We start from the raw sequence: 25931 nt of genomic DNA, 5'->3' as shown, positions 1-25931 counted from the left end.
ATCAAGATGGTTTATAACAAATATAAACATCTTTTCAAGGTTTAAATCACCTGCAAGACATCTGTTGTCTGCATTGTTGATCTGACTATCATGTGTTAGCCTTATATTGGCTCTTCAGATTTTGTGGCCTCAATTTGGTGGAATCAATTGCACAATTGTTCTTTTTCATTTAGGACATTTTGTGCTCCTCCTGTAAAGAACAAATAAACAAACAAAAAAAAAAGTTTGCGATCTTTAACCAGGAAACCACGAGTTAAAATTTTCCTTCAGGGACATGTTTTAAGATGTACTTCTTCAATCTGTACAAACTAACAGAGCATCATTTAGATGTTCTGCACAGAGTGTTTCGCCAATTTGAGTTTCGTTCAGGAACACAGTTTTATTTAGCAAACGTTTTGTCAGGTAATATCATCTCAATTATCTGATCATCCTTAAATTTTTCAGCTTCCTAAAGCATTTTTATGCAGTTGCTCCCCATGACCATTATGAATAATTTCCATAACTGAATGCTTGTGGGAAAAAAAAAAAGGTTGTGGTCAGAGAGATACAAATACACAGCCAATGGAAAGAGGGCGACAGTAACAGATAGGAACTCAATAACACTTTTTCGGGTGGGGACATCCTCTGTTATCTAGAGAGATATCCTAAGGGAGACATTCTGCTTGTATACAATTACAAGCAATTTCAGTGGTCTTATCACATGTAATGTTAATGATACCTATACTGCATCTGTGAGAGCAGAGAGAGCTTGCGCTCCATGTAAGATTGTACTTTTTTTATTGTATATGGATACTGTTATATTAATGACAGTTGTGACTAAAACCATGTAGCTGTTGCCTATTGCCTTATTTGCACAGAACACTAAATACATCTAAAGAAATTATAACAGATGGTATGGTATCCAATGCTATGAAATGCTGTCAGTTTTAAGTTAGCTTATCTCTGGAAAGCATCTGTGTGTGGCATTAGCTTATCTCTGGAATGTATCTGTGTATGCTATTATGCCACAATGACCGCAACTCCATCCAAAGATGTCTATATATTTGCTGTAACAAATAATGATAATAATAATAAAACAAAAGCTAACACACACACACACACACACACACACAAATTATTTATTTAATATATTTGACATTTCAGTACACACCTGCTCAATATGCCAACTTTCAAAAAGCTGTCACACCCTATCTCTTGCACAGGCACGCCTTCCACTTCTTGTTGGTTATCTTAAAGTCGCATCTTGTAGAGTTTTGACTTAAAAAAAAAAAAGTTGGTTCTGTGATTGTAGATGTTGCCAATTTGCTTATCTGTTTAGCAAAACCCATGCAACTACAACCACAGTACAAGAGTACATCTGCATAACAGTGGAATTCAAATGTGAGATTCTTCTGGAGTAATGAATGGGAAAGTCATATTTTTTTCTGTATCACTCCTTGTATCTCTGTCAGATGTCTGTTTTTGTGCTACAATGGCCTCAGATCCTTCAAAAGGCATTTATTTGTACATATGGTATATCATTTATATGACATGCTTCAAAATTAAAATTGTATATACTGTCATTATGAACTTATGTGTGTGTTTGAGAAGAAGTGAGAAACGTCAATACCATATTGTGTTCCTAGCTGTGATTCCAGTGCTTGCATGTCAACCTCACATTTACTCCTCTCTCTCACTCAAAATATGTCTGCTTTACACCCTAACAACACACTTGCACAGACATGTTTTTCATCTCTTCCTCTGCCAAAAGAGCATAACAAAGCAGTACGTCAAAAGAAACAGGTAAAGTTAGCTTGAAGATAAATCTGGCAAAACATTTAAGGAGGTGCCCCACCACCCCTTTGCAAGTTGCAACAAAGCATGTCAAAAGTCCTTTATTGGAATTATTAAGTATTAATATAACACGTGATTTTTAATAATGTTCTTTTTTAAAGAAATGGTTTTCATATATTTTAAACTAGTTCCTAATCACACTAACAAGATAACTGTCTGAAGTATATCAAAACAATTACAGATGTCGGCTTATGCAATTCAAGAATAATCCACTGTTAAAAACAACACTTTTCTGCAATACTAAATCAGTTTCAGACGCATATTTTGAATGTATTATTGTTTTCCATTAAAGAACATTCCTATTTCTCTATTTTACATACACGGAATGCAGCTTACATAAGCATTCATTGTTAATTATAGAGTATATCTTTTGCTATGTTTGATCTATATATGACCTGACGTTACCGTATGTCTTTTTGGCAAGTCACAGAATATTGTCTTTGATCAGAACCCAACCTCAGTTTTTCAAAATTCAACTGAGGGATGGCATTCTGTAAACCTAACAGATGTCTGTGATTTAAAATAAAAAAAAGATGTTAGCTATGTTAGGGATAATGTACAGTCAGACAGTCATTACAGCAAATAACTGAATAAACACACACATGAACTATTGATTTGATTTTAAATGATTTTAACAAGAAAGAGACTTCTGAGTCCTGATCAATATACTGGTGCTTAAGTTGTGATAATTATTTTCTTGCAATAACTTTAACCCACTTATCCCACAGCTGCATTTCAAATAAATCAAATACATTGGAAATTACCAATGATCACGGAATTGGCAGCGATTCCATGGACAACGGTCGTTATTTTAATTATGATTATTATTATTGCTCAATCCCAATTAATTAGCCTCCTCTGTCAGGTCTGTCAGTTTGCTTGGGAACAAAACGCAAGTTACTTAAAGCCAGTTCTTCTAGAAGACACCACTTAGTCAGTTAGATATGTTTCAAACAGTGGTGTGACTGTTCCATCTTTCCATTCAACAAGGATCTCGCCTGGCTGGATGGAGGGAGACTGAGCAGTTTTCATAGGGTGTCGGGTTAGAGGGGCTCTCTCACTAGGCACCGGGGACCCTGGCAGACTGGCCTCTCCTGTCGGAGTGTAGGATTTCAGCACCACCACAGTCTTCTTCCTCCTGTGCATGAAGACAAAAAATTGATCAGTGACTCTTAAAGGTGGAAAACCATGTTGCTGAGTCATTCCTTGTTACGAAAGCTCAGTGAGCTCATTCATAGATCAGTTTCATTTCAAAGAAAAATACATTATGTCTGAATTCACATACATGAAATTAAAGTCTTGAGAAGGCCTTGAAAGTTTATTAACCAGAAATGAGAAATATCTTACCTGTTCTGGTAGATGTTAAGAGTGAGGATCACAAGCCCAAGTAACAAAGCCAAGGTGCTTAGAAGCAACATTGTCATTTTCCAGCCTGTTCCTGTTATTAAACACATATCACAAACAGACTATCAGACTACTACACAGACTATCACAAACTTATATTCTTTGTGTATGAATATTTTTTTATCTTATTTTCTTTAATTATTAATTATTCAATTTATGACTAATAAATTGGCTAATCACCAAAGATATGGCACCGTGTTTAGGTTTCCTCTCCTCTGTTGCCCTCATGTGGACAGAAGTCAGATGAACTATTTAAGGATCAGTTTGTTTTAAACATTTGCTTGTTTAGACCATATTTCCTTACTGATTAAACAGATAAAATAAATTTGTTTCTTTTCACATTTACCATAGTCTGTTGTAAACACATTAACAGATGGTCCATCCGGCTCGATGCTATTTTGCGGTTCAGCTGATGCATCTGAAGACTGTGTTGCTTCAGTGGACTTTATTCTGGAGGTCTGGTCATTATTCCCAGCTTAAGTAAAAAATAAAATAAAATAAAGAGATGATAAAGATACAATCATGCAATATATCATAGAAATTATTAGAAGCAGAACAGACATAGTGCACAGAGTACCCTACCTTTTTGACCAATGAATTTTAAAGTCCTGCATAAGTATTTTAAAATTTTACAGAGATTGCTAGAAAGCATTTGCATTTTGTATGTCAGGTACCAAAATAATAATTAATTTATAATTAATAAATCATTAATAATAACTTATTTGTGTCAGCTTGAGGCTTCCTGAGTCTTCACACCAAAATAAAATAAAAATGTATGCTCCCATTTACAGTACTTTGGGAAACCTGGTACAAATGAATATGAACAGACGAGCAAGTAAAACACACACACACACAAACACATGACATACGATGATATGGTCTGGTATAACAGAAATGATAGCAGGCACTCAGCAGTCTAGTTTTAACTGAAGAAGTAGATGAGATGTCATTAATCAGAATAATGGGATGGCACAATACATGAAACACAGACCCATCATTAATGAAGAACTTCTAATCTACTTCTCTTACAATGCCAATATCGAATTTGTGTGAGGATTCGGGGTCCAGTCGAAAGTGTCTGCTGAGAATCTTGTAACACATTCTGGCCATGAAGAGTGCTGTCTGTCTCCTCGCATACCGTTTGATTAGCCAGCGTCCTCCACTTGCTGCCTTTCCCACGATCTTTGGAAAGGAAGACCTTGGAGGTATCGTGACGTACGCTCAGGTGCAGACCCCTGCCGTGTAACGTCAGGAGACCCTTTTTAGAGCAGCTCCAGGCCTGGCCCTCACGATCCTCCTCCTCAGAGCTGCAAGTTTGCAGCCAAACACTCTCATGCTCCTGGATCTGAGGTGCAGTTAAACACCCTCCTGTCTGTGGGTTGCTGAGGGAGCGTGTATCAGGATTCCAGTGCCACTCTTGCAGAGCTGAATCTGCTCGGCACTCTTGCAGGGTTAGCCTGCTGCTGACCTGACCTTCATTTACCTGTACACACTTTCTCAGCTCTTCATTCCTGATCAGGAATCCTGTAACTTCTACAAGGAAAAGGAAAGATTACCATGGCTTATAATACTAGACAAAATACATTATACATACACACACAAACACACACAACCCATACATCAAAATCCTCACATACAGTCTATGCATCTGCTACAAACTGTAATATACAAATAACTCCACAGATGGAAACTTAAAACACAAGACGTTAGAAGAACATATCCTTACATTTGAACACTGTAGCAATAACATTATTAAATATTTATGAATTAAGAAAAATTAAATAGCCTACATTTTTTTTTAGCCTGCGACCTGTATTGTAGAAACATCTTAACTCCATAATCTAAACTGTTTTATCATAACTTTTTAAACTCTTAAATTAAGAATTAAGAGAGGAAGTTCCTGTAATACAGCCAAGTTAGCGACTAGCCTGTGTAACTGTACTGACAAACAGTAAGCTAATTCATGACAACATTGTTTATCGACAAGTACAATTAGCCTAACGTAGTTCTAATAGTCGAGTTAAACATGTAGATAAAGATATTTGTTGTTATTTAATATATATTTATAAATTATATTACTTGTCCTTTACCTTGAAAAACAAGTGTTGTGAGAACAAAAGTGCAGTATCCTCTCCAAAAGACATCCATGGCGCAATAACAACACAAAATCTAAAATGTTTGACTTACAGATTACAGATCTGTTCTGATAATGATAGCGAATTATTTCCCAGCACGCATGCTGTTCCCCTAAAGCAAGGCAGAGAGTGAAGAGGGACAATGTTGATCCACCCGATAGCGGACACTGTAGCACAACAGATTTTCACTTGAGAGAAGACTGTAAATTTATGGCGCGTGAAGCGAAAAAGTGTTCAAAGAGTGAGTGCAGAATACTAATTACAAAGAGACTATGAAAGGCAACTAAGTGTTCTTCTATGTTGGAGGAAAGGCATTACATTTTAAGTTAGCTAAGGAAAACAAAACAACAACCAACTCTTGCGCACATCACACGTATTAACGTAAAAAACGCTTATTTTCAGGATAAACATTATTTGGAAAGAAATCTGAGCAGTAATCTACAGATGCACAAAGAGGAAGATCATTTTATGTGGTTTAGCTATTTGAATGGCATTCCATTCAAGCTAAGATGACAGAGCTTCTGTTCTCGTTGCTATGTTGTTTCTAAGTGTTGAGTCCGAGTCAGGCCGTGTTTCAAGAGAACTGGAGCGTGAACGAAAAGATTTACAGCATTAACCTATTTGTGATTCTATAGCGCCGAGCGTGTAAAATAATGCGATAGAATGATACTTTTCTAGACTGCTAACTGTGCATTAAACAGTTTGGATAGTCACTGTTGAAAGGAAATAAAAGCAGGCCTTTACCTGAAAGTGATTTGTCTTCTGTAACACTAAACATTTATTAATAGAACATTTTTATACTGGCACTGATAACTGAAAACTCACTTTTCTGCACCAATTGATCTCAGTATATGTCCAAGACAAATGCCAAAGTCAAAAGATATGATGTATGAAAATATCACATCAAAGTGAGGATATTTATCTGAAGTAGAACTGAACTTTAAATCAAACTGTTAGAATTGTGCAACAAGTAGACCTACTACTAATCAGTAATGCTATATTGTGCATATCCTCCAAATGATGTTTTCTTTATTATTATTATAATTTTACAGAATCTGAATTAACAGTTTACACCATTTCAGATTTTAAGGCTTTTGTTTTTTACATGGTCAACAAAAGATGGCCTGGACTCCATCCTGCCCTCTGCCTCCCTCCCTTCCTCTGATGCCCATTTCTTTACATAATAGGGTCCACGCTTACTAATACTTTCACAAGCCTACACACACCTTTAAACACTCTGGGAGGCCTCTTATGCACAGAGTCATTCATTTTCCATTGTTATCGACAAATACACACATACATTGTGGTAAAAAGTTTACAATGTGGTTAACTTTTCCCTTGAAATTTTTCATTGCTTTTGTTGCATGCTTGTTTTACTGCTTTTATGCCTTTTTAATAATATTTTTTTTATTCAAGGAAATTTCAGAATTTCTATTTGTATTCTGCTTTTCAGTGAGAGGACTAAATAAAATTTTGCTCAGGTCTTTCAGTAGGAGGAAGCTTTATACCTCCCACAGAATGCTAACAATTAGATCTTTCACAACTAGATATCAAAAGAGATTTTGATATCTGTATGATGTAGGAGGGTTACAGGCAGCTTCTTGTTTGCCATTGTGCAGCAAGAAGTAAAATGAGGATGCTAGAATCTTGTTTTTATTTCATGATTAACTGGTAAATGAATAATATGTGATTTTGTTTAGGCTATTTGAAATCAGGTCTTTGTGATTACCATATACCTAGTTTTGCCATTTCAAAAGGATTTTGACATCAAATTCTATGCACTTATTATAATACCCATATCGTATTATCACGTTATCTCATCCAAATCACAATTGAAATTAGTATTAGCATAGTAACCTCTTGAGTTTTACAGCCTTGACTTCATTTTTGCAAAAAGGGAACCATTGTATTTAAAAAACAACCACTACATCGACTGAACCCATTTGGTGGCAATTATCTAAATGTTTTGCATATGCTCAGTTGGTCAGCCTTCAGTAGGAAGGAGCAGGTAAAAACATGACCAGAAATAATAACCATATTACTTTTGAAAAAAGACTATAGTTCTGTCTTCACATAATCAGATGCATAGAAAGCAGATCTGGTGCCATCTGGTGTGGGGGGGGGGATAAGACAAAGGTAATGACATGGTTTAACCACTAAATGGCTGTAGATGTTGTAATTAACCCCTAGTTGTTGAGAAGACGATGACCTGTTTCCTCGCAATCAGAAGGCCATTACCGTGCCCTTCACATCAGAATGAGGGGTAACAGTGCTCTCTAGCTCATCCAGAAAAACCTTCTTGGTAGCTCTTTGCTTGAGTACAATAAAGATTTATTTCCTTCCACAGCACAAAGTAATTGCATGTAAACATACAGTATTTTGAAAAATGTGCCATTGGGCCAGCAAAGTTTCCTATCTAAAGAAATTAGCTTTGGCTTATACCTACATACAGTTCTAACCATGGTCAGTTTTCTCTGAAGAAGCTTTGTGCCAAGGACATTCCATGTGAAGAAAGTGTTGCATGTTATTGTGTGTCTCTGGAGACAAGCTGTCATTTGGAGTACAGTGTGTCTGTCCTGATTTTTTTCAGGCTATGCCCTAGCAATTTTGCCTGTGAAGACCTACATATTTCAGCAACTTGTACCAGCATCACAGGCTGCCCAGACTTTAATATTTGACAGTGTTACTTTGCATGAATTGTTTAAAGGGGTAGCAACCGCTGAACTGGATCAGGATTGTGTATTAATGTCACCTTTCACCCATTTTTCTCAAATGTCACAATTTTTTTTGTGTGAGCTTTCAGTCTGAATAAAGAAAATGATGGGGTTATTGACTAATTATAAAGTAAACAACTTTCTTGCTTAGATACCACTACTTTGTGTCATGTACAAAATAAAACTTGAAATGATCTGCGTAATGTTTTAGTGAGCATTCAGCGTTATCAGATATATCTTTGTGTCTTGCATAAATGCATAGAAACAATATGAAATGTATAATTAGTCTTAAATATATACATATATTTGATTATATATATATATATATATATATATATATATATATATATATATATATATATATATATATATATATATATATATATATATATAATATTTGTTATATTTTTTTATGTAATATTATTTATTTACCTAGGAAAATATGACAACATTAAGTGTAACAGGGACAGTGAGACACACACACACACACACACACACACACACACACACACACACACGAATAGTGATAAAGCCTTACAGAACATACATAAAACATGAATAAAGAAAGAAAGGAATAAACAAGCAAAGAAGAAAATTAATTGAAAAAAAAGTTATACATGCAATACAGATGCGAAAGTTTTTTAAACGTTTCAGACGTCAGAACTACGTCATTTCGTGCAACGCAGATAACTGTGACGTTCTACACACGTCTGCTCCGTCACTATGGCTGCAAGAGACGCGAGGCGGTAAAAGCTTGCTTTAATACGATTAGTATATCCATAATAACTCTTATCAACCGTTCTTTTGTCTAATAACAGAAACGACGTATGTCATTTTCATATTTGGATACATTTAGTTCAGTATTTGCTCTGAAACGATGAAGATTAACAGGAGAACCCATCAGCTGCTTTCATTATGGTAACGTAACTTATATAATAATTGTTAATGTTAATAAAATGTCAGTGTAGTTATTGCAAAAGAAGCAGTAAAGTTAGCCTATTTCATATTTCACATCTTGCTGTCTGGACATGCTGCTACAATCCGATTTAATGCAGTGCAAAGCAACTGTTCGTTTGAACAGGCTCGAATTCACAGTCTCAGGAAACTATTCACGATTGATTTCCATGTCCTGTCTTGTCTTTCAGAAACTAGTTACATCTCTAGTTTATAAAGTACACAACCGGCGCTCTTTCAAAAAATGTCGAAAATGTACCACAAAGAGAAAAGCATTCAGATAAAGAGCAGCGCGTCGGCCCTCTACAACAACCTGAGCGTCCTGCGCATCGCGCCGCGATGCCTCACCTATTTCACAGTGGTCCACGCCAACGTGGTGAACATGGTCAGCGCCTCCTGGGACGGGCTGAACTATTCCCACCGACAGCTGCAGTCTAAAGAGGGCAACGTGGCCACCAGCTCCTCACTTATAATGCAGGTAAGTAGCTAAGACTAAAGCACAGTTTGAGTCCTAATAAAGGCTGATGATTATACTGGTTCAGAGCAATTTGCCTACAGTGTAAAACTAGTGTCACTCACTAAGTTACTTATTATCTGACACTTTTTTGTCTGACAGGCAGCCTGGTGTGTCCTGCCTTCAAGAGATCTTCTTGTTCTCACCTCTCAGAAGGGGATCCAGGTGGGTCAAGTGTTATGCCAGGCTATTAAAATTGTTTATTTGTCTAGTAAACATGACTTGAACTGTGTTTATTCATCAGATGTATGAATCAGATGGTTCAATTATGGTCTATTGGCATGCACTGGACACGCCAGAGACCCCTACTGGTCAGTGCACACTTCTGCGTCTCTGTGAATACACTAAATGTGTTCATCCTATTTTTGAATTTATTTTATTTTTATTCATTTTCACATCCTTTAACTGTGGGGAGTTAGGTTTTGACTACCTGTCTGACATTGTCTGTTAAAAATTTCCAGCGAAAGCAGTTTTTGCCCGAGGAATTGCTGCAGTGCAGGAAAAATATATTTGTGTAGGTGAGTGGCTTCATCTGTCAGCAGTGGCTATATAGGGTACTGTTCTAAACCATTTACATATTAGCTTGGTATGTGCACTAAAACTGCCCTTTCCAATTCCTCACACTTCCTTCAGGGGTCTCATCTGGCTCAGTGCTGGTGTTTGACGTTCCCAGTAAAGGCAGTAACATCACCCTGTCTGAGGTTTTGGAGGAACATAAAGAGGCAATCACAGACATGGCCTCTGAGTGCTCAGGCAATCCGGTATTAACTTACAGTAACATTCATATAAGTATTATTTTTGTAAACCGTAGAGCAAACGCTATTTATATCTGTTGGGTTTTTTCATTTTTTTTTCATGTTTTCTTCATTTGGTTTAAGTTACTGTGTGCTCAAGTGTTTTATTACTAAAATGATTTCTTTTTTTAGGAGTGCATTGCTGATTTAGTTAGTGCTGATGACTCTGGCCTCCTCTGTGTGTGGAAATCAGGAGAAGATTTTCAACTGCTCAACAAGATCCCAGGATTTGAGTATGTTGAGAATTAACACTCACTATACAAGAGACGATTGGTTTCATTCATGAAACATTCACAGATATATTAGTATATTCTGAAAAATGTGTACATTAGGTGGACCTTCCTGAAAAATGTATCAAAATGCAGTGTCCGAAGTTTTCCTAAACCTTTTCTTTAATCTGAAAATTCACGTCAGAGTGACTTTACAAACAATTTACACAAAAACTCATGTGTATGTGCTCATTTGATTTATTTAATGAAAGAGGACCACTATACTGATGCCAGTACATAATTTATATAATATTTATATACTTATCTCTCAGCACAAGTTGTTCTTCAGTAAAACTCTGGAAGGGCATTGTCATTGCTGGCTATGGGACGGGACAGATTCGTCTGTATGAGGGGGTCACAGGTATACTACATGCAGAAGTCAATGCCCATGCACGCTGGATCTACTCACTGGACATCGCCCCGTTCACTGGACTGGTGAGAGATGTCACACAGTTAATGTACGCATATACATATGTACATTGTAAGTAGTAATTAAGAACACAAATAGTCTTAATCAAGAAGTTGTTGTATTCTGATGTTTATTATTATAAATGTTGTTATTTTATTACAGTTTATTTATTTATAATGGTAAATTCTCCTATATTGACATTGTTTTCATTTGTACAATGAAAAAGCTGATATCTGCAGCAGAAGACTCCTGGGTTCGAGTATGGCATCTGAGCTTGACTCCAGAGACGAATAGTGTAGAGGTAAACCACTCACAGAAAAATACAGTATAAATACCATTCAAAAGTTTGTGGTCAGTCACAAACAGTCAGTTTTTTTTTGGTTTTGTTTTTGAAAGAATTTAATTATATTACTCAGCTAGATACATTAAATTGATCAAAAGTGACAGCAAATAAATGTATAAAGTAAATGTTATCTCTAACATTATCCTGGAAAATGTATCTGGTTCAACAAAAGTAGTAAGCAGCAATATTATTTTCCAAACTGATAATAATAATAATAAATGTTTACCAAGCAGCAAATCTGCATATTAGAATGATTTCTGCAAGATCATGTGACTTTGAAGACTGGAGTAATTGTGAAAATTTCAGCTTTGCCATTAACACAAATTTATAACAACTTAATAATAAAAAAAGTGATAATATTTTAGAATATTAATTTTTGGTGGGCATAGAAATCTTTCAAAAACATTTCAAAATCTTACCAACCCCAAACGTTTGATTGGTGGAGTACATGCACTAAAACTCCATTAGTAGTTTCATTAAATGAACATTCATTGAAAAGCATTTTTTTGTGTTCAGCTGATTTTAAATATACTCGTTTTTCTTCTCCTTTTCTAGATCGAGCACATGTACAATGAGTGTGTGACTGATACACAGATCTGTGGAGCCAAGTTCTGTGATGGGGACGGCTATGCCTTTGCAGTGACCGGCTATGACTTGAGTGAGATCATCCGCTACACACAAGCCTAGTCAGGAATAGAGCGTGCACTTCTAGGACATTCCCATTGGTCATGTGAGGATCACCTGCAGAAGGAAGGTCATGTCTTGACAGTGTATTGGTGAGTATATTGCTGTACAGTCATGATTGACAGGGTCAGGCTGGAGTGAATGCTACCAAAAAATCTACTTCTAACGTCTTAGGTATCAGAGCACAGAGTGTTAAGAGCACAGAGTGTTAAGAGCACAGAGTGTTAAGTATGGTATTTCTACATGATTGGCAGTTGTGCTAAGTACAAAATACTCTTTTGTGCTCTGATACTATGGTAAAATACATAACATTGGTTAAACGGAACATATCTCAAAATTAAAGGGGGGGGTGAAATGCTATTTCATGCATACTGAGTTTTTTACACTGTTAAAGAGTTGGATTCCCATGCTAAACATGGACAAAGCTTCAAAAATTAAGTTGTACGTTTGAAGGAGTATTTCTGTTCCAAAAATACTCCTTCCGGTTTGTCACAAGTTTCGGAAAGTTTTTTTTCGAGTATGGCTCTGTGTGACGTTAGATGGAGCGGAATTTCCTTATATGGGTCCTGAGGGCGCGTCTGCCGGAAGAGCGCGCGCTCCCGTATAGCAGAGAACTGACTGAGAGCACAGACAATCACTGATCAGAGCGAGAGCGTCGCGAAATGTCACAAAAGGAGTGTTTTTGGTTGCCAGGGCAAGACAACCCTGCACAGATTACCAAAACAACAGCATTAAGGGACCAGTGGATAGAGTTTATTTTTACAGAGCATCAACGGAGTTGTGCAAGTGTTTGTGTTTGTTCCCTGCATTTCGAAGATGCCTGTTTTACAAACAAGGCCCAGTTTTACGACGGATTTGCACATCGTTTATTTCTTAAGGATGATGCAATCCCAACGAAAAAGGGTCACTTAGTCATTTTCCAAAACCGCTAAGCAAATATATACAGTTTCAGTACATTCCACATAGAGACGTCGTTGCTGATGCTGCTCTTGTTAAATTTCAGCCTCTGGATCTGATTCTGGATCATAAATAAACGGCTGAATCTGACTGTTAGCCATGGTTTGTTTGGGATGATGGTTTTTTCCTCAAGGTAATGTCACAGCTTCCAAACACTCTCAACGCAAAAGCTTATTCGCGCTCGTGATTCTTTAGCTCCGCCCACACGTCACGTCTCCAGCCGCTCATGTTTTTCCGGGAAAAATTGGTACAGACTATCTTTCTCTTATGAATATAATAAAACTAAAGACTTTTTGGAGTTATGAAGGATGCAGTACTACTCTATAGGTACTCAAGATTAACAGGATATTGAGTGAAAACGAGCATTTCACCCCCACTTTAAGCATTAAAATGTTAGAAGTGGTTGTTCTTTTAATGTTTTCTTCAGAAATCATTTGTTTAGTATTGTGTAGTATTGGTAGTAGTATTGTATTGTTTGTTTAATATTAATGTATTTACTGAACTATTTATTTTACCTCATTGAACAATTTCGGATGTGCAATTGAATCAGATGCCATGTAATCATATTTGTGGTTCAGAAAACAAAACATATCAAAATAGTTTGTATTTATAGTAAGTATTTATTCATTATAAATAGTATGAATATTAAAGCAGAGGCTATTTTTCCAAATGGAATTATAATATTCTTTACATTTGTCTAGAAACAAAATCATTGTATCTAGCTTAATGTTAAATCACATATTTTATATATTTTGTTGTTGTCATAGTTTTTGCTATTTTCTGTTTCTTTGTAAACATTTGTCAGTGACAATAAAAAAAAAAAATGTTTACTGTGACTTTTATTGCAATTATAAATGTGTACCAGTAGATGGCAATAGATCTTATATTTTTTATGGTTTTCTGAAACATTTTGAAGATTTGAATTTTGAGATCAGAATTAGCATATTTGATTCAACCAAAAGTACATTCAAGTGCATAGATTCATATAAAAACATCTATGAAACACATCACATAACATATTAGAACTTGTCCAGCACTCATTTCTATTCAAAATGTAAAAAAATATCAAACATAAATTAGGGATGTCTAAATTGCCTAAAATGACAAGGCTTTGTTTTCCAACTGACCTGCTATCTACAGTGCCCATACATTATATGTATATGTATATGTACATGTATTTGCATTGTTTTGACGGCTGTTTGTAGATTCCACCTTCTCGCATGCCACAATTGGTCGATTATGTACGATGTCTGAATGTACACTACATTACCTTTAGCATCTATTAAAACTAGACACTGAAAAGATGATGCATGGTCACCCTACATGTGTGCAGTGGGTTTTTATGGTCCTCAGGATTATTTCTGTGTAACAGAAGAACAGTAAAACATTTAGATCAACTTCATGACAAAATGTTCTTTCAAGAGCAAATTTGTAAATAAGCAGCATTTTCGTCCATGACTGTATTAATATATTCATCACCATTAACTTTGTTCTCTTTGTGCCTCTATTAAGCTATAAAAGAAGACTTTTATTGTCAGATGTGTCCTTTGTGCACCTGCCATGAGGCCCTGATGAGTCCTTGTCCTTGATTTACACCCTGTTTTCACACTGTAATGTTTTGTTGTCATTACATCTTTCATCTATGCAGGCTTCTGTTTTTATAGGTCAAAGCAGAACACCAGAGGAATGCAGATTATCACGTCAAGCTGTTTTACCAGTAACCCACTAAAATATCTACAATGCTCATTTGACTATATTTTCCCCATAATATTTATGTCCGTAATTCTGTTGTTCCCCCATAGTATTATCCACACATGACCTCTCTTTCCAGCCTGCTGTTGATAAAACCCCATGGTCTCTTATGTAAGACTTTTAACTTTGTCCTATGGATGACACTTTTTTCCCCTATATCTATTATGAAGAGAGGGTGAATATCAATGACACAGAGGGACAGACCTAATGGGCTGAGAATAGACTGCTGACCGTCAAATTTGATGGTGGACAGAAAGGGAGGGAGTCTAGAGAGTGTCAATCAGACCTCCGCTGGTTGTGGGTTTAATGGAATTATGTAACACTGCCATGCAGCACTAGAGCACAGCGAGATGTGTTTAAGGTCATTGTATTTTGTGTGATCTGTGGTAATAAACACTATGGCCTGTCTACATGGCCATGTAAAATTCAATAGTGCTCTCCAGACACATCAGATCTGTGGGCTCTGGGGATGGGGACTCGATGCAGTTCCAAAATACACAAGAAACTTGTTTATTACACTTAAGAGTTGAAAAAAAGTACTTTTCTGTGTTTTTTATGCATGTCATGTGATGTTTCTTCTACTTTGACCACTTTTATTTCCAAGGAATTACTTTTTTATTATAAAATATCAGTTTCCCTCTTTTTGTTCAGATTTTAAAAATCAGATTAAATCTGGCTTGAAAAAAAAGTTTCTAGCATTTCAAATTCAAATTCTTTTTTCTTTTTTTTTGTACCCTTCCCTTTGACGTAAGAGATATTGCTGTGTAAAAATAAGTAAGAGGTGTTGCTGTGCATCATTTACAGTCAAGCGTTTTTGCCATTTTAATTATTGTCTATAGTTTTTATTAATTCAGTTTTGTTTGTAGTTATTTTATATCAAGTTTTTATATATATACTTTTCAGTAAATCTTCATTTCAAATAACAGAAAGGTTTTTAATTGTTTTAGTTAGCCCTGATCCATTCATGTGTTTGTGTGTGTGTGTGTGTGTGTGTGTGGTTGTTTTAATTTTTTAATCATAGCTTGATCTTCCCATGAAAACAATAGACTTCTTTCTTGTATCGTCATTTAGTCCTGCTAAACCCCACTCCTTTCTCATAATCAACAACCGGATATAACCAAGTCCCACCCTACATTTTTCTTCTATCACTCAGATGTATCAGAGCACAAAATACAAATATTTGTCGCTACTTCTGTTTCATTGTCTGTTTTTCATTGAGCTGTTTAATATCTCAGGGTCCACAGGGTCAGAAGTGCATATTAGTTGAAGAAACGTGCATAAATGAGAGACTGTTATACTTTTTTTTGACTTGACAGCTGCACATGGGCACATTGTTTTATCTTTAATTAGCTATTTGATTTAAATAAACATGCATTAGTTGTCTGCTTTGTTCTGGCTTCAATACTTGGTATTATAAAAGCCAAAAGAGACCATAACAGGCTCATTAGGCTGAATGGAATAGGTTTTGATGCAAGATTTTACATGTTTATTTATGTAAATGTGATAGGGAGAGGGTTTCAAGGACGGCACAGATGCAAGTGACCACAATTATAATACTCTGCAGACGCACATGTAGTTTTAGTCATGAATAAGAGATTGAACTGGCATTAAATTGGGTACAATAATCTTTCCATATAAAACATGACAGTTTATTCACTCTGTCCTGCCTGTTTGTCATCGTATTTTTAGCAATAGCCAAACCCAGCCACCCGGCTTTGATGTTCAGCAAACAAAAGCTGCCCGACGCATCCCATTATCGTGAATGATTAATTTGGAGATGTCTGGATGGAACACGCAGCACTTGCTCCCCCTCTCAAGACTTTCCAAAATCTATCTGTCTTAGCGTTGAGCCTGCTGGGAAAGCTTCGCCACACAGGGATTGACAAAGTAATGCCTCACCAGTCTGGAGCTGAGGAAAAAACAGACGCAAGGAGGAAATTAGGAAAAAGTGTCTCCTGTAAATAGTTCATATAAATAGACTGGAATCAGCAGGAGGGGGAAGTGGGATCAGAAACACAGACAAATGCTGGACGAGGAGATTGGCTGGAGACGAGGAGGGATAGAAAGCGGAGTGAAAAAGAGGTTGACTTCATGCTGATGATTCATCTGGTCATCTCCAGAGTGAGACATGTGCACACTCCACCCGCTCCAACAGCTGCTCCCGGGCCCCGTCTCCTCTGCTGTGTCCTGTGAGAACAGGAAATGAAGAGTGAGCTGTTTTAAACATTGGCCGGTCCTACTCTTGCCCATGGGGCACTGCAACAAAACAAAACATTTTTCTCTGTATTTTGTTCTCATGTTTTTACAAACAAAACATGCAGCAAGAAAAAATTGAAAATCTGAAAAAGATAACTATGTTGTGACATGAACTCTCAAGTCAGTTTCACTATAATCTCATGAATTTGTTATTAACTGACTCTCTCTCTCTCTCTCTCTCTCTCTCTCTCTCTCAATGGGGGTGTTATACTCTTTCCAGTGTTGGGAGTAACGCATTACAAAAGTAATGCATTACAGTAACATTTATTTTTGCTGTAACGCAGTAGTGTAAGGCATTAATAATCGAATTTTCAGTAATATTCAGTTCCTGTTGGTGTCGTCAATCTGGTAACCTGCATGTGCGTCAAGTCTGAGGAGGACGGGCAGGGTGAAAATAACCCTCTCCGATATTTTGAATTTGGGCTGCAGTACATAGTTAAACCACTCGGTGTCAATCCTACATACAGCACCTTTAAAGGGACACTAAGTAGGAATTACTCCCATCTAGTGGTGAAATTCAAACTAATTTTGCTCTCCAGCGCCTCGCTTTTTCAAATGCGCGTTGCATCTACGGTAGGCGATATGTACCAAAAAGCTTTGACGGGATGTCTTCTAATAGCACTTCATCGAGTTTTCCTTCAGGTGAACAGGTGTGTTATTTCAAACAAACAGCAACATGACCATAAACAAACGAATGTTACAGTATGAATTACTGACTGTGGAAAACATGAAATATTGTAATTAGTAGTTATGTCTTCTTTATTCGTTATATTTTCTGAATAATGTGCATTGTTAGATATAAAAAAAATATTGTAATATAGATTGTAACACTGACTTACCTGTCGAGAAGAAAACTGGCTTCAGCGTCTCTTTTGAAATCTTTATCCAGCATTAGCTCTTTCCACCTAGAAAAAGCTTCCCCGACATTAACTCTTGTTTTCTGTAATCTACGGTCACGTTTCCTTTTACGTTCTATTTTTGACTGTTTTGGCGACGATGTTTTCTTCTCCTGTGGCGCGCCATATGTATGGTCCATAATAAGAATGCAATCCAGACTTTTAAACTTGCCGGTGCAGTTTCAAGCGCCTCTCACTGCTCTGCACCTGCGTTTCTGGCTCTGACCGAAAACGCGCTGTGGAAACGCGTTGGCTTAGTACTTTTTGTCCCTCTCTGCTATTATAGTTTTGCAAGATGGCGGAACTACATGGAAGCCTCCGTCGACCTACCCGTCCCATGTATATAAAGATAATAAATTCTTCATTTACGAGGATTAGTTTAAACATTGGCATAGGTATTTGTACACCATTGAGGGCATATTTATGAATAAAAAAATTGATTTTAGATAATAAAATACTTATTGTCCCTTTAAGTTCAACTTCTGTAGTTTTTTTGGTTAATATTATTATTATTATTTTTATTTTTACAGTACTTAGAATTTAGAATCACCTAATCTACATAGCCTACTATGTTACTTGCACTAGCCTACTGTTTATGCGCAATGGGTAGGATGGATTAGGGTTGTGGAGTAGATGCATATTATGTGTACGTGAAAACTACATATCATATGCACTCCAACAAATTTCGTTTCATAAGCATTTGGAAACTGTTTATTATGTGCAGGTCAAACCTGTGCGTATCATATGCAAGCAACATGCCAAAGTCATTTTTTGCTTATCAATACCACAGTTTTCTGTTTTTATTTGGCATATTTATATGCATTTTCATGAGACCGGGCTCACTTGCCTGAGAAGTGAAGGTGCATCGCAATAAATTAGAATGTAGTGGAAAAATTCATTTATTTCAGACATTCCCAGAATTCTCTGCATTGCATTTCAAGTTTTGTTTGAATTAGATGTTTTTTCTTTGAAATAACTATGTTTCTTCTTATTTTTTTCCTTTCCTATTATGTTTATTAGGGTTGTATGTTACATATAATGTTGTTAAATTAATGTTTATTGCATATTTCAATTTAATGAGTCTCACCATGATGGTGTTTAGTGCTTGTGTGAATCACACTGTGAATCTTTTATATATGATATTATTTTTATTTAAAAGCTGCTTGTGATGGGCTATTGTTTATCACTTGACTTTCTCATCACCACCTGCTTTTGGTGGTTATCAGTGTATTACAAAGGTACAAAACAGATTTCAGTACTTCAATAGGTTGGTATATTAACATCATATCAGTTAATGAAAATACGGTATTTAACTGTAAATTTAAGGTAAAACCTAAAACATTGTTAACGTATTTGTTATGGTAGAATTCTGGCAACAACAGCTGCCGTTTTTTACTGTAAATTTTAAGGATTTTTTATTTACAGTGGTGGCATTTCATTTATTGAATACATTTCGGACGGATTTTGTTTGAAATGACACAGTGTCCACTGATGTATTGCAAAACTTAAAAAGGTAATTGTGTATAAAAATGTGTTTATTGTCAACAGTCTGAATTTGCACCTATTCAATTCAATTCAAGTTTATTTGTAGCGCTTTTCACAAAACAAATCATAAGCCATATCAACCTGTGTAGCCCAAAACCCGCTGCCCACTGATAGGGTACGGGTGTGAGCTTGGCACAGAGGAGTGAGTAGACAGACCAAAGGCTTGGCACTGGCAGACAGGCTTCAGAGATCAACACGTTAGCAGGGGCAGAGTACTTCTGACTAGTGGTAAGGGTGTGTAGCAGGACTTGATCATGAACTAACCACACTGGCCCCGAAAAGTGAGATAACACTTAAGTAGCATGTGTAAGTGCATGTGTGTGAGAGAGAGAGTAAAAATATGGTCTATAGGCTATGTATAGATGTGTATGTATATGTGATATGTCAGTTCAAAACATTTTCACAGATTGGCAACAGAGACTTGGTTCTTAATCAGAACCGGTTGCATTTAAAAAAAAATACAGGTGTGGTCCCAATCAGGTCCCATGCTCAATTGGATCTCCGTTATCTCATGACAGCAGGAAGGTCCTCCTCTAAACTTAATTTTCAATCAGCAGATTGTACAAAAACCTACCAGTTAGATTGTAAGAATTCATACAAATCAGTCACCAAAACATAAAACAAATCAAGTTGTGGTATTTTCATACCATGATGGGCCAGTAATGTTCTCTTACACTTTTCCGCCACTGGCAAGGAAATACCATAACAAACGGACCTTATCATCAGTAGTGGTATTATTAATTTTGATAGGAATGAAAATGATTTTAGAGGTAAAGTGTGTTCAATGGACTGTATTGTTGTTTAACAACATACTGATTGTTCAGCTGATGAGACATATTTCCACAAGATTTTCTGTCGACAAAAACATAAAGCAAACAAAAAAGTTTTTTGTGAGATTTTAACATGATCTTCAGTATACCTGGATCAAGTAGTTACAGAGACTGTTAGTCTATACCTCACAGCCTCATTTTCAGTGGCATAAATTTCAACTTTGCCATTCCTGAACTATTAAGTCTTATGAATAGGTTATTTTTGGTTTGTTTTATTGAAACGAATTGAACAAATCACTTGAATGAGTTTGTTCTTTAATGAATCAGACTGTAACTATATGCATTTTGTCAGCAGATCATTAGATCAAAGATCATTTGGCAATGGAATTGCATTTACCCCCAGATGTTCCTTACGGAAAAAAAAAAAAAACATTAACGGAACTGATAAGGAAATGGAATTTAATTCTTTATGATTCTCATATTCAAAATTTCAGTTCAAACAACAATCGCAAAGTATGTTCTCAGGCTTGAATGCAGCACTCCCTTTGAACTTAATGTTTTAGTTAGATATTTAGTTGTATTACCACTTCATGATTATGTCAACTAATAATGTTTGCAGAGCAGCAAGGTCTTACCAGGGAGTTCTGGGTAAGTTTTTCAGTGTTCAGACCTGGTTTCATATGTCAAGCTTAAAACTCAATATGTTTTGAACTGTATCACATGGGAAACCGGTGATTTGCGGTGCACTCAAACATACACTTAAGATTTAGATCTAGAGCAGTTACATGTATTCATCCATAACAGACTTCAGTGTTGTAGCCATTAGGTTTTGTTGACATTTCTGAATTTGTCCTAAATGCCGCACTAGTACTTGTTGAATCAGGAACAGGACTTTGACATAGCAGTGTAAGCGATATTTTCTTGTCTCAATAGAGTGTGCAAAGATGTTTGTTATTTTTCTTATCAGTGTGCTTGTGCAAACCTTCACTCACTGGCCAAATACATAACAATGTCATATACATTTTGCCTCAAAGGATGTAGAATTAGCCAATGTTTTAGCATATTAAAAATAAAAAATAAACATGACAGCTCCAGTGAACTGGCTTCATGCCACAACAGAGACATATCAGTTACATAATATATAATTACTGTGAGCAAACAGGGGAGTACTGTAGGTTATTTTCTTCTCCAACTGTGTGTACTTGTGTATATGTGTGTGTTTATATGCTCCAGCTGTGCTGTCACTCAAGGAAACCCACTACACTCATAACACACACTGGCCTTTGCCCTCTGAGAGGATCTAAATTTGCTGAGCCGAGCAGAAATTGAACCTAGTCATAATTACATGAACATTAAAACACAAAGCTGACCCCAATCCCCTCAGTCCCCTGAAACCAACAAGACTCTAGACTTCTCATCACATTTAATAATAAATAAAACACAAACAAATATAAATTTTATGTCAGCACTGATACACATGAAGTCAGATTTTAACTTTGGCATATTAACAGTCGGTGTTCACTATTCCAGACACCACAGTCACAAGATCCTAGAGGCCATGACATCGGCATTCCCTGGAAATAGAACTCCTGAATTCTCCTGTTGACTGGGTTTAGGAGACCGGGTTGATGGACCATGTGGCCTCCAGATGGGCACTCAGGCCTGGACAGCGTGATCAGAGGTGAACAAAAGCAGAAATCTAAATAGAGCAGAAAGAAAAATACGGCAGTCTGTTCGTTTTGTCTTTCCAGGCAGTTAATGAGGATGGACATTTTATTGCTAAGATGAGTATATGTGTATTTTGTACATCATTGCAAATAATATTTGTCATTTAATTAGAAGTGAGAATTCATATAGGGACTACTGAACAGACATTTAGAAGTTTCTTTTAAAATGCAAAGTACTGAAAATCTAAATTAAGCTCTGTAAACATTGTATTTTTATACTGTAAGTGTGTTCCATTCGGTAAACATAAGTTCTACACACACTTGAACACATGAGCCAAATACAAGGAATCTATTCTGGCCAAACATACTTTTCTATACAACTAGTTTTGAATCATTGTAGCTTGCTACAATCTGCGAATTCTTTATGGAATAAATAATGTTAACATTCCCCAGCCCTCCAAGTTTTTCTGGTAGAACTGGAAGAGCGAAAATACACAATAAAACTGGCAATGTTGTTTAAACTGTAAGTTAGCCTTCTCAGTATTACCATCTTGTTTACTAAACTTTTTTAAATAAATATCATGCAATTAATCTTGTTGCTGGTCTGAACTGACCCCTCCTTTACCTAAACATGATGAAGCAGTTCTGCAGTAAAACGTCATTAATCTAGCTGTTTTTATATAAATAATAGCGCTAATAATAATGCACATTTATAAAATTATTTGTTAGCGTGCCGTTATTAATTCAGCTGCTGATGAAGTGACTGCAGACACATTTGACTTCTTGAATATCAGATTGTTTCTTTTGTAGATGGAGCGAATGGGCATGCAAATATAAAGTTTGCTATGGTCTCCTCTTCTCCCATGTAGGCCACTTCTACAGATGTTTACAATTCTATAGTTTACTTCCACATTCCAAACCTGGAGACGTGAATAAGGTTAATACAAAGCAACAGTCTGGAATGTGTGATATTGCTTTCATCTTAGCAAGCATTCAGAACCTGAGAGCACAATCTGTGAGAAACAATTTGAGGAAACTCCCAGGGGATTGAAGCAGGTTTTCACCTGAACTATTGTAATATTCCGCTGACCCAAACTCCACTGACGCTCACATTTCAGAGGAAAACTCACACACCTGTTGTGGAGGTTAGGACATAAACATGCGATGTTAATCATATTGAGTGGGCATGATGGGAAGATGTCAGCGCAGCGTTAGCTGTAGTCGTCCCTGTTTCCATGGCGACCCCAAAGTGCTGCTAGGAGGTGTGACGCTGCTGGGAGTGTGGCATGTGCCAAAGCCTACTGCTTATCCCTCGTTTGCTAAGTTTCTATTCATAGTGCTCAGTGGTGAGCCACGCTGAGGATGGGCATGTGGCGGGTACAGTTGGGCTGCGCAGCCCAGCCCAGATCAGATCAGACCGTCTCATGCAGAGCGCAGGTGTGTGGATGGGCTGCCTGCAAAAACTCAATTCTCAGAAGTTCAGTTCAACTCTAAGTAACACCTGCTATCCAACAGCGATGGGCTTCAGTGACACAGTTTTCCCCCGATAAAAACTATTAGGACCATTTTAAAAGAAGAATTGTAATTTTATTCATGAACAAATAGATCAGTTTCATTTTGCTTTTATTGAAGAAAGATTTATACCCACCAATTTGATCCATGTATACTCAACATATTTTACTGCAATTAGAATTTTTTATTGTCAGAATATAAATGTCATCAATTACCATAAATTAGAAATCAACTTTACAGCACAACAACGTAAAGAGAGAGATATTTATTATTATTATTTATTATTATTATTCTTTTATTATATATATATATATGTCTTAACCATTTTCTTAATTCTTGTTTTAAAACAATGTGTTCATGTACTTATTCTCTGTAATTTTTAGATTTATTGATTCTTGTTTTGTTTGTGTAATATATAATCATTATTTGTTATGTTCATGTAATGGGGAGGTGTGGGGCGGGGGGATAATGAATAACAGGTACCGTAAGTAACTTATATATTTGTGGTAGGTAGTTATAGTATTTGAACTATTTTTTTGCATTTGCAATAAGTACTACAGTATAATACATTCAAAATATAAAACAATAAAATATTTGTATTATTTTATCTATATTAACATTTTTATTATTTAAATCATGAAACAAAATATTATTATTCCTAATTATTTGTTAGCTCTCATGTCCTTACCTACAAAAGCTTCCATGTATTTACAGCTCAGTGATCTCGATTCTGCAGATGGACTTAAAAGTGTTCTCACACAGTGGGAAGAGTTCAACTAGTCCGCCGCTGGACATTTTTTGGTGGGGGCAGAGGGGTTGAGCCTTGGGACAGAATCTATGTAAATAACAGCTTTTGTGGGTGATTGTTCAAGCTCAATTGGCACCCCTGTAATGGGCTTTTGTAAAGTGGATCAGTGAGGAGAATGGCACGGCTCTATGCCACAGAAAACAAGCTATTGTAGGCTCTGCCTGTTCAGTGCCAGGGACACGCAGAGTTGCTGAGAGAAATTGATCTGGCCAGGTTTAACCCCTAGTCTTTCATGTGTCTATGGCTTTGGCCAGCATTGGCTTTGTTAGAATCAGCCTACGCAAGGTCTTTCCAACCCAATGATCAGCACTTTACTCCCCTGGGAGAAGGGAGAGAGGCAGTGGACTGCACCGGAGCCACCTTTATTCCCCATTGTGCCCACTGGTACATCAATAGTGTCGGGTAGAAGCCCGAGCAAAAAAGAAAACTGCTGGGAAAGACACTTTGGAATAAAAACCCTGGGGGAATCAGCAACAGTTTGTTGTTGTATTGTAGACTGCACATATACAGAAAAATCCCCAAACAAACGGATTCACAAGTTCACAATTCAATAAAAGTGTACTTGTGTGGTTTTTTTTCTCTTTTTTTTTTCATTGTTGTTTATGAACTCTAGACTTAGAAACCCCCAAAAAGTGTCATTTGATTGCGTGGAAACCATGAATCAGATATAATACTTAATTATTTCTAGAAAATAAGATGAAGACAGATTTTTCAAATGCTTCAGAGACACTTCATATGTTAACTGAGAGGGACGAGTCTGGACACATCCTACTGGCCTACTTCAGAAGACACTTTCTGGAAAAGAGCAGCAAGCATGAGGGAGCTTTTTTCTTGGAACTGATCCCAGGATATCTGAAATCGCCAATTGCCACAAGGTTAAATAAACTAGGTCATTTAGTTTGGACAGCGGGCTATGTAAATAACCCCACCTGAAAATACATGTACATTATATATACATTCATTCATCTAAACTCAATTCACACCGAGCTCAAAGCGATTGGAGGAAATATTATGGACTTAGAATGTTTAAAAAATTAAAATGTATTGTATTCTTTATCATGATGTTCCAAGAAGAGCTGAACATGTTATTTTAGCGATCAGCTAAATAGTTAAATAAAATACCTGTTAACAATATACCAACATTGGTTTCCAACATTCTTTGTTAAAAATGTTTATTTCGCAAATTACAATAAAACCTGTCCTAACTAATAATAATGGGTGTTAAGGTGAATAACCTGATCTATTTCTACCACACTGTTCACCTGTCATTCAGCCTCAGCAATAACAGTGTGTGACATAATTATTCAGAAAAACTCAAAGGATGTTACAAGAAGAAATATCAGGTCACTTCTCAGAAAGGGTCTCTAAGCTTATTGAACAGTAAACAGCATCACCTAATGATGCTCATTCATTATGGAAAAGTCTACTGTTTCGTAAACAGAAAGAAATTCTCGCTTTGTCAGTGCTATGGAATAGAATTCTTCACTGAATAATAATAATAATAATTAGTTTGGGCACATTTTAAGACTTTCTGATCTATTTGTTATTAGTCTGATTGTTTAGTTATTCATTTTACAACTCTTTATTAGAAATGTGATATTATGGTTTCTGGCTCATTTGTATTTTTTTTTAAATCTGTATAAATTCTATTGTAGAGAAAGTTCCCAATTTTATATCGACTTTGACTTTTTTTTTGTTATTAATATGGGCCACAT

The 25931-nt window shown here is 36.3% G+C and overlaps 2 protein-coding genes across 5 annotated transcripts; one reads left to right on the top strand and one right to left on the bottom strand.

The window, feature by feature from the left end:
- Positions 1 to 1100: 1100 nt before the first annotated feature.
- On the bottom strand, positions 1101 to 9523 carry si:dkey-245n4.2 (uncharacterized). Of its 3 annotated transcripts, XM_052555320.1 has the most exons (6): positions 5328 to 5747; positions 4267 to 4770; positions 3584 to 3712; positions 3418 to 3460; positions 3181 to 3271; positions 1101 to 2971 (listed from the first exon to the last, which is right to left on the bottom strand). In XM_052555320.1, the coding sequence occupies exons 1-5, from the start codon at positions 5383 to 5385 to the stop codon at positions 3196 to 3198; spliced, it is 810 nt and encodes a 269-aa protein (XP_052411280.1). In that variant the 5' UTR covers positions 5386 to 5747; the 3' UTR covers positions 1101 to 2971; positions 3181 to 3195. The 3 variants fall into 3 exon arrangements, 2 of the variants coding, with proteins under 2 accessions (XP_052411280.1, XP_052411279.1); XR_008153684.1 differs by lacking the exons at positions 3418 to 3460; positions 5328 to 5747 and adding an exon at positions 9389 to 9523; XM_052555319.1 differs by lacking the exon at positions 3418 to 3460 and having other exon boundaries at positions 5328 to 5738.
- On the top strand, positions 8530 to 19496 carry LOC127956993 (WD repeat-containing protein 54). 2 transcript variants are annotated; one of them, XR_008153683.1, is made up of 11 exons: positions 8530 to 9004; positions 9232 to 9518; positions 9657 to 9719; positions 9799 to 9865; positions 10016 to 10072; positions 10188 to 10315; positions 10481 to 10581; positions 10890 to 11052; positions 11253 to 11327; positions 11925 to 12145; positions 16452 to 19496. XR_008153683.1 is itself a non-coding variant. In XM_052555318.1 (10 exons), the coding sequence occupies exons 2-10, from the start codon at positions 9285 to 9287 to the stop codon at positions 12054 to 12056; spliced, it is 1020 nt and encodes a 339-aa protein (XP_052411278.1). In that variant the 5' UTR covers positions 8530 to 9004; positions 9232 to 9284; the 3' UTR covers positions 12057 to 14478. The 2 variants fall into 2 exon arrangements, 1 of the variants encoding a protein (XP_052411278.1); XM_052555318.1 differs by lacking the exon at positions 16452 to 19496 and having other exon boundaries at positions 11925 to 14478.
- The last annotated feature ends 6435 nt before the right edge of the window (positions 19497 to 25931 follow it).

The sequence above is a fragment of the Carassius gibelio genome, chromosome B5 (genome assembly GCF_023724105.1).
Source record: "Carassius gibelio isolate Cgi1373 ecotype wild population from Czech Republic chromosome B5, carGib1.2-hapl.c, whole genome shotgun sequence".
Classification (NCBI taxonomy): domain Eukaryota; kingdom Metazoa; phylum Chordata; class Actinopteri; order Cypriniformes; family Cyprinidae; genus Carassius; species Carassius gibelio.
The sequence above is the reverse complement of the archived record's forward strand: the minus strand, read 5'-3'. Positions and strand labels throughout refer to the sequence as shown.